A 9,653-nucleotide genomic window follows, 5' to 3' on the forward strand; every position below is an offset into this window, starting at 1 on the left:
GTTGGACCTCATGGTGTTGGTGTTTGTGGTGGGGACACCGTGGGTGGCCTGTCGCTGTCACAGGAGGAGGAGAGAGAGTTCTGGAGATGGGATTCCTGCGTCTCTGAGGCATGGCTGGGTTTGTGCCTGCGGGTTTTCAGTCCCTCCCAAACTTCCTCCTGTGACTCTGTTTTCATTTTCACACTCTCACGCCCTAGGAGGGCGAGGTAAGACCTTTGTGATCCCTGTTCATTGCCATCTGCTGGCTTTGGGCCCAGTTGCATACAAGTCAGCTAATCATGCAGACAGTAATGAAAACCATGAAGGTCTGTCCCTACGTTCTTGCGATGCTGCCTTGAGAAGACGCCCTGTTCTGTGGACACACCGACCAGAGCAGCAAGGACAGACTAGAACTTTGAGCTCCAGTTCTCCCCACGTCCTCCTGCTGCAGCCGCGGAGCCATTTTCTGCGGGAGATCTTCAAGACAGGAACCGCGTCTTGACTTAAGTTCACTGTTGCAGGAAGAGGGAAGGTTCCTCAAATGTGTTGCTTTTATTTACTTTTCTTGGCTGGAGAAGTGACAACGGTGCCTGCCCTCACTCCTCCTAGCCAGTGCACCCCTTCCCAGCTCCCTCCCACTTTTACCTCATTTTTGAAAGCCCAGAACGGTCTTGCTTTTGTCTTTTAATTTAAAGAATTTTCCTACCACAGAGGGAGACCTATGAAAATCGTTTTTCCCCATCAATGTTTCCTTAACGTTTTTCCAATTATGAAAGGTGACCCGCTGTCAGTTTGCCTGGAACTGAGGGCTTTCCCAGGACCAGGGATGTCCAGTTTTAAAAGTCGTTGTCGGGCAAACAGGGACGGGTTGTCATGCTACCTCCAGACCTCTCATTTCTTCTCTCCCTTCTCCTTCTTGCCTAGGACCTGTTTTAATGGGATGGGCTGTCAATGTGATTGTATGACTTTAATTTTCTGAGTTACTCCTCCAGTACTACCTGGCCATCTCTGCGGGGAGTCCTGGATCCCCCTCTTGCAGGCTGTACTTGCCCACCTCCCCCAGGCTGCCAGGAGGCTCCCTTGGACCACAGAGCCAGGGCTACATCCAGACGTCAGGCGTAAAGGCTGCTGGGATGCTCGTTGAGTGACCAGAGGCCCTGGGTTTGAGCTGGGCTCCTTCTACGCCTGTGCAGCTCCCCTGTTCCCTCCTGGTGTCTCCATCCTTGTGCACAGATGGCCTTGCCGGGTCCGATTCCCACACAGACAAGCAGGGTGCAGGGTGCTCTCTCTGCTGCTGCTCCCCCTCACTTGCTGGGCCGTTGTTCCCCAAGCAAGTGGGGCCTGTGTCTTTGGGCTACTTCCTGTGCGTGTGACGCAGACCTGTGCTTCAAGGCTTTGCCTGTGAGGGATCTAAGGACTCAAACTCCTCTCTGTAGGTTGCGAGATGACATGACTGTGTGTGTGGCGGACTTCGGCCTCTCTAAGAAGATTTACAGCGGCGATTACTACCGCCAAGGCCGCATCGCGAAGATGCCTGTGAAGTGGATCGCCATCGAGAGCCTTGCGGACCGAGTCTACACCAGTAAAAGTGACGTGGTAGGTGCAGTTTTCCTGGGGACCTTGAGTTTCAGAGATGAACCGTGCTGAACAAAGTGACTTAGCTGCCAAACATTTCACTATGACGAACTGAGGGCCGGGAGAGTGCTCACATCTCTCTTATTTATTGCTAAGCACCCTGATTCAGGTGGAACTCTAGATTCTGGTGAAGTCTCCTGACATTCAAAAGATCTGTCTTTGCGCAGGCCCTTAACTTATTCCCGTTTTCCTCTGCTGCACTATTGTGACATATTGCCCACAACTACGCTATTTCATATTCATATTAAATTCAGCAAGTTCATTCAGTGGCTCTATGGGACCAACACGATGTACAAAAGGTGCTGTGTGGTTACGCCCTCAACCAGAGAGGAGGGGCGAAAACACTTGGCAACATTGTGAACGAGCATGGGTTCGGCAGGAGGCTCTGGCTGCCCTTGTCAGATTTCCCGTAAGAGCGTCAGTAGCAAATGGGCACAGTGACGTACCAACCCCGTTACCGCCGTGTTGGGAGAGCAGCGTGTCTCAGTCATAATTGTCAGCTTTGTGCACGGTCATCGGGGCTTTAAGGAAATGACCTTTCCCAATGAAAAAGTCCATTCAGACTTTCTGAAAAGACTCAAATCTTACTTCTTGTTGATTTGTTCTCAGTGGGCATTTGGCGTGACCATGTGGGAAATTGCAACTCGGGGGATGACGCCCTACCCCGGAGTCCAGAACCATGAGATGTACGACTATCTCCTCCACGGCCACAGGCTGAAGCAGCCAGAGGACTGCCTGGACGAACTGTGAGTGAGCCGCTCGATGGGACCAGGCACCCTGCGGGGGGGGCCGGCCAGTGGGTCTGCAAAGACCTAGGGACACAGCCATGGGGGCGTGGGTAGGAGGGGGTGCTTTTAGCCAGGCCACGTGTGCAGAGGAGGCACGTCCAGGCCCAAGCCTTTCCTGGTGTGAGGGGTGGTGTGTGCACACGTTCTGCAGGTCTGCAGGCACCGCTGGGAAATGCATTCTAGATAAATGGGTCAACTTTACAGCATATGAGGTACCTGGTCACCTGCCCTCTTGTGCTGCCGTGATCCTTCTCTTCCTGTACCGTATTTCAGACAGACAAATCGCAGTATTATCCTAATCAGGAAATTTAGAAACCAAAGCCCATGGCCCTGAGGTCAGGCCCATCATCAGAATTGCATGGGGGATAGTCTAACAGCACGATTCCTCGGCCCTATGCCTGGACACTGAGGTTGTTGGAACAAAGTGGGCCAGAAGTGCATGTCTTAAAACACTGGGCGATCAGGTGCTCCGCTCGGCGTGAGAGCCCCAGCCCCGCGTGCACAGCCCGTGCGGGACAGGCCCCTCCTCTCTACGGTGGGTGGTATGGGGAGAGGCCGGGCCTCTGGGTCACTGAGGCCAGCTGCGGCCTCCACCTACCCACGGGGGAGGCCTTCACAGCTGACTTGACTTGTGTGCCTCATTCTCAGCCGCAGAGAAAGTCCAGTCGCATATTCTTCAGAGCTATTGGGAGGGTTGAGGAAAGGGTGTGGAGCGCTCAGCCTGCAGGAGGCACAGAGCCAGTGTCACATTGTGGTGCCGATTCGTAACATGACATCATACACACCGACCTGCCCAGACACCTTGCTGACCTTCTGAAACTGACTTCTTGTGGCATTGCCTCTACCTCCCTAGTGTCGAGTCTCTTCCCCACATAACAGGGGTTACAGGCATTGTCTCCATATTCAGCAAGATTTCAGAACCTTAGGCCTTCACGGGCTCAGGCTTGGAAGGGGTGGCTGGGACCCCCCGACTGTGTCACACACCCACTGTCTGTGGCCTTGCTTCCTCACTTAGGGGAGGGCTAGGTTTGGGGGCATGCAGGCTCCCCTATCTCGTCCAAGCCAAACAGAAAACTTTTATTTTTTTTAACAGGAGAAAATTAAATTTTAATACATGTGCATGGAGAATTTACATAAGCAGGAAAATTCCCAGAAGGAAACTTTATTGATAAGAGCCGCAGGCTGTTTGGTCGTGGTGGCTGTTGTGGTTATAAATTATAATATTAAGAACAGAAACAAAAAATGTTAAGCCCTTCAAAAACATTGTGAAATTCTAATTAAATTAGATCTGGGGTTTCATGGTGGTTTTTGAAAGAGCCACGTGAATGAAATGTTTGCTTCTAAAAAGGAGGAACCGTTTTAGCCCAACAATGTTGAATGAGGAGTTTTGTGGCTCTTTCTCCCTTGGCTTCCGTCTTGCACCACAAGCAGTTGGTCTTTGCAGTGATTACCCAGGGTCTCAGCAAGGTCCGAGCTGTGTCACACTGTGGTTTCCCAGTGCTCTACGTGGAGCCAGACGAGGAATGCTGACTCGCTTTTCTGAGCATTTTTAGGTGAGAGTCGCAGAGTCAGCACGTGCCCCGTGGCCAGGAGGTCAGGCGGGTCTGGCGGGTCAGGCGCCCCCGTGGTCCCCACCCCAGCTGGCTCTGCACCTGAGGCTTGACCCAGGCCTTCTTTTGGGCCCCTGTCCCATCTGGATGCTGGTCAACAAAGAGGCCTCTGTTTCATATCAGTGACGTTTTCTTTTAAAAATGAGACACACTTCTGAGCTTCTCATCTCACTTGCTGCCTAACCTTAGCCGAGGTGAGTTCATGCCTACGGTACTTGCCCCTCGGTCTTTTCCAAGTCAGTCCTAAGACATGTAACGGAGCGCACTGTATGTCCTGCCCTCTGTGGCTGCCTCTTCTCCACGGTGTCACCCACTCTGAGTGACCAGGCGGCTGGCCTGTTCCCCTGGCCCAAGAGGCCTCTCTGCATGATGTCCCTGTCATCTCTGTAGGACATTTCCTCAGCTGAGGGCCTCCTGGCTGTGGCCCTCGGGCACTCCCACCGCTGGCCACTGTGGTTCCTGCACCAGCCCTCATCCCCCTCATCCTCCTCTGATACTCGGGAACCACCTTGTTCTTTCTTTAGTCCACTGGGTCCCATCAGCTTTGTCCCACTGATGTCCTTCAGAGTCCCCCTGCCCTCTGACCCCACCCTAATACCATCAAACCAGAGAAGCGCCGGCTGGCAGGGCCTGGCATGAGGAAACGGTGGCACAGTGGCATCACGGTGTGAATAAGGAGGGCAGCTCACACCACCTTCCCCCTCTCAGAAACCCTCCTCTACTCACAGATCAGTCCCTCCACTTCCACTTGCGGCAGCTCAGGCCCCAGGCAGGAGAGCAGCGGAGGCTTCCCGGCCAGGTTTCAGCACGGCCAGGTTTCAGCACTCAGACCCTCCTCACACTGCAGGGCACATGTCATGTCTGTGAGCAGATGCGGGGCGCTCAGCCATCCTCAGAGCCAGGGAGAAGCAGGTGCCTGACAAATACAGATAAATTCAGAAATCTATAAATTTTTTAAATGTGTATGATTGCAACCTTTTAACTCCTTTGTGAAAAACTGTGGTAAAATGCACAGAACATAACAGTTACCATCTTAACTGTTGTAAGTGTGCCGTTCAGTCGTGTAAGTGCATCCGTGTTGTACAGCCGTCACCCCCTCATCTCCAGAACTCTTCATCTCACAAAACTGAACCTCTGTCCCCCGTGAAACAGTAATCCCCATCCGCCACTCCCCCAGCTCCCACAACCTGTGTGACTACATCTTTTATGAAATCTCAGTAAGAAAACAAAAATGACCCTTTACAAAGGCAACTACCAAACTTGTTTTTTTCTTTTTCTTCTTCTTTTTAAAATCCTCACCTGAGGATAGTTTCCCATTGCTTTTAGAGAAAGTGGAAGAGAGAGGGAAAGGCAGAAAGAAATATTGCTGTGAGAGAAACACATCGTTTGGTTGCCTCCTGCACATGCCCCGACCAGGGCCCAGGCTGGGGAGGAGCCTGCAACCAAGGTATGTGCCTTTGACCAGAATCGAACCCAGACCCTTCGTTCGGCAGGCTGACACTCTATCCACGAGCCAGACTGGTTAGAGCTTGTTTTTTCTTTCCATCCCTGAGATTGAACTTTCTGACCTTGGTCTACCACTGCAGACTTGCCCTTTGTCGGAGGGGCCTAGGCAGTACCCACACTACCATATATTTGCTAGTCATATTACTATTGTTACATATTGTGATTTTGCTACCATTTGAATATGAAAAACATAGAGTATATCAGCGATTTTCAACCTTTTGCATCTCACAGCACACATGAACCAATTATTAAAATTCTACAGCACACCAAAAAATGTATTATTTGCCAATCTGACAAAAAATATAGGTATCATTTTTATTCATTCACACTGGATGGCTATTGTTGGGTTGGCTGTTGTCAGTTTTTTATTTGACAGTCTAGGACCTAGACTCTAGGAGAAAAGAAGTCAGTGCCCCTGGCTAAGTAGTCAGGTATGGCATGTTTTAAAAAATTCTTGCGGCACACCGGTTACGCAAACGCTTTCTCCGAAGACGTGGGATAAATGAAGGTAAATAATGGGGCCTTCATGGCCTAATGAAAAGGGGGGTGTCTTCTAAGGGCAGAATTCCTCAAAGCTCATCTCAGACTGCAAACAGGCAGGGCTCTGTGGAGAACAGGAAGCCGTGCAAATTGATTTATACCATAAGAACCTCAAAAATGGAAACAAAAGCTGTTTGCCAAGTCCCATGGCCATCTCATGAAGGTAGAACAAGGAGAGGCAGAGAGCTGAGCTGATGTCCAGGTGGGAATCGGGCTCATCAGGGAAACGGGAGCTCAGGGTCCTGTGCTCACAGGCAAAGCGCCTGCAGACCCGCCGGCCAGGAGCTCAGGCCTTGCTGATAGGGGCTGAAAAGCAAACAAAGGCAGGTGTTGATTGGTATACGTTATGTGGGTGAGATCTCAGTACGTGTGTGAATGCTGGTAGCATTACCCAGAGTTCTACGCGATGGGATTACATGTGAGTGTGGGAATTGCATATTTATGTTCACAAGATAGCAGTAATCTGCCCAGCTGGTGTGGCTCAGTTGGATGAGTGTCGACCTATGAACCAGGAGGTCACTGTTTGATTCCCGGTCGGGGCACATACCCAGGTTGTGGGCTCGAACCCGAGTGTGGCAGCCGATCAGTGATTCTCCCATCATTGATATTTCTATTGCTCTCTCTCTCTCCCTTCATCTCTGAAATCAATAAAAATATATATTTTTTAAATATTTTTTTAAAAGATAGCAGTAATCTACTACATGTGTCAGATGATTAGCATTGGGATCATTTCCTTATCCAGCAACATGAATGTTAATTTCTCAAGAAAGGAAAGAGTCCAAATGGTAGTATAACTCACTCTTCCTGATGCATTCATCTCTCTGTTTTACTATGCTCACATCAATGCCCCCCCATTGTAATTCTTAATTACACAGAGAATGAGGACACCACCCTGAAGAGAATCCTCCCTACAGGACACAGCAGAGGTCATGAGGAGCCCCAGTCATAGGACTTGTCCAGCCAGAGACTGGTCCCCTGCTGCCCACATAGCAAAGCAACAAGGACAAGGCTATTGACGAGAGTAGGTGCAGTGACACACACAAAACGCCCAGCACGGTGAGACACACACTCCTTTACCCATCCACCCCCGGTCCTTCTAACAGCTCTCCTGGTGACAAACCCAGCTTCATGTGCAGAACAGGAGTTGGCACACTTTTTCTGTAAAGGGCAAAATAGTAAGTATTTTTTATTTTGAGGCCATGTGGTCTCTGTTGAAACTACTTAACTCTGCCATTGCAGTAGAAGCAGCCACACATAAATAAAAGTAGCTGTGTTACAATAAAGCTTTATTGACTGTGGAGAGCGGCTACAGCGTTTGGACAGGGTCAAGCCTCGGACTGACTTGTGGCAAAGCCACGTACAAGTCCCAGCTTGGAGGGCAAAGCCCTCCCAGCACAATTATAGCCGAAGGCTGTGGTTATAAGCTTGACCTATAGTCCCAGACGCTGCAGTCCTAGGTAGCTAAGGGATGTGGGCTGTGGGAGGTGCAGCAAGTGCTGCCAAAACTAGGCTTGAGTGCAATAATAGGAACAAAGTAGATTGGAAACTCAGAGAACATTGTAAACATGTTGACCACTCCCCTTGTTTTGCTTTGTGTAATCTGACTATAAAATAAAGATCCTGCTGGCAGGCAGGGTCACTGTTTCCTCACCCAGACACAGATCCTACCTGGCCCCAACTGTATTCCCTTGTCTGTCTTCTTTAATCCTTCACCGCTCCTCTTAGGTTCACCCCGGGCCGTGCTGGACGGGGTTCAATTTACAAAACAGATGGTGGGCTGGACTTGGCCCACGGACCATACTATGTCCTGTATTCCTGGAGACAGAGGAGCACTATCACATACCCATGGAAAATTTATAATAAAAGTTGAACAAATATGCCACAAGGAAAACCTCCGTAATTTCCAAAAAGTAAAATTAGTGTGGATTAAAATGTAATAAAATTGCCCTTACCGAGTAGCTCAGTTGGTTAGAACGTCAACCCGATACGCCAGGGATTGTGGGTTCAATCCCTGGTCAGGGCACATACAAGAATCAACCAATGAATGCCTAAATAAAGTGGAACCACAAATCAGTGTTTCTCCGTCTCCCTCCCTGCCTTCCTTCCTCCCTCTTCCCCTACTTCTCTCTCTCCCTTCCTCTGTAAAATTAATTTTTTTTATTTGTTTTAAAAATCCAAGACAAGGTGAAAACAAGGGGTGGACTTCACTGAGGGCCCGGTGCTGCGCCGGGAGTTAACTCGCCTTCTCTACTTGCAGGTATGAAATAATGCACTCCTGCTGGAGGGCTGAGCCTTTGGACCGACCCACCTTCTCCGTGTTGAGGCTGCAGCTAGAGAAGTTCTTGGAAAGTTTGCCGGAAGCGCAGGACAAAGCCGAGGTCGTTTACATCAACACACCGTTTCCAGAGAGCTGCGAGGGCCTGGCAGAGGGCCCCCCACTCGCTCAGCTGGACATGGACATCGACCCCGACTCTATCATTGCTGCCTGCGCGAGCAGCGCTGCTGTCAGCGTGGTCACAGCCCAAGTCCATGAGAATGGACCTCTCGAGGGAAGGTACATTCTAAATGGGGGCAGCGAGAACTGGGAAGACGTGGCTCCCGCCGCCGCCGCAGCAGGGACAGCGGGAAAGAACGGTGTTTTACTGGAGGACAGGCCTGTGAGGAGCGGGGTCTCCTGGTCCCAGTCCAGCACGCTGCCCTTGGGGAGCCTGCCGCCAGATGAACTTTTGTTCGCAGATGACTCCTCGGAAGACTCGGCAGTCCTTGTGTGAGGAGAGCCGAGACATTCCCAAACCAGGGAGGTAGACAGACCCCTCTGCCTTAGAGACCCAGGTACGCCCCAAGTTTCTGGTATCCGTCTTCCTGCCACCGCCCGCAAGCACCAGATGAATGTTGTTCAGTACGTCATTAAAAATGCATTAATATATATTTATTTAAATAGAAAAATATATGTGTATATGGTGGAAAGAGACCTAGATTTTATATTTTAATAAAAGATGACTTATTTTCTGTCACTTACCTTGCAGATTTTAAAATTTAAGCTTTAACAGCCTCATCCCTACAGCTGCTCCTTGATGTTAACATTTGCACAGTTGTTGTTTTCATTTTCCCTGTTAAATGTAAAAATATTCGTAAAATGAAATTGCTTGACTTTGCTTCTGGTCTTACGAAGAATCTGATACTCCTCTAAATCACCTGTTTGATAAGAATGACCTTTTGATATGTAAAGTTTTATAACTGATTCTTTGATATAACTTCCTAATAAAATATGAATGAGGAAGGATGTGTGGTACTTACTTGAGACTTGGAAAAAGACCAGGGTGCCGGCAGCCTCATGGCTTTGCAAAGGAATTCCCTTAGTGCCTGATGCTCGAGGCACCTGCTCTAGCCATTCTTGGATGTTTCCTAAAGATTAGAAAAACCATCCTGGAGAGACCGAAGTTGAAGGGTGGAAAATTATTTAAAGGGTTGAAAAACACACTGCGGGCAAAGAGTTTAAGTGGGTTGTAGAAGAGTGTGGGACAAGTGGAGGGCTTTCCTGCATGGGAGGCAGGCAGCCGGGAGCAGGCCTAGCACTCGGCACCCCAGGTTTGCA

At 49.8% G+C, this 9,653-nt stretch overlaps 1 protein-coding gene across 2 annotated transcripts in view; it reads left to right on the forward strand.

The window, feature by feature from the left end:
* MERTK (MER proto-oncogene, tyrosine kinase) overlaps positions 1-9,338 on the forward strand; it is a 103,737-nt gene extending 94,399 nt beyond the window's left edge. For both annotated transcript variants that reach the window (XM_059659166.1, XM_059659165.1), the window contains 3 exons: positions 1,416-1,575; positions 2,224-2,360; positions 8,316-9,338. In XM_059659166.1, coding sequence (XP_059515149.1) covers positions 1,416-1,575; positions 2,224-2,360; positions 8,316-8,829 — 811 coding nt within the window. In that variant the 3' untranslated portion in view covers positions 8,830-9,338. The remainder of the gene's footprint in view (positions 1-1,415; positions 1,576-2,223; positions 2,361-8,315) is intronic.
* The last annotated feature ends 315 nt before the right edge of the window (positions 9,339-9,653 follow it).

Source organism: Myotis daubentonii, chromosome 12 (genome assembly GCF_963259705.1).
Source record: "Myotis daubentonii chromosome 12, mMyoDau2.1, whole genome shotgun sequence".
Classification (NCBI taxonomy): Eukaryota; Metazoa; Chordata; class Mammalia; order Chiroptera; family Vespertilionidae; genus Myotis; species Myotis daubentonii.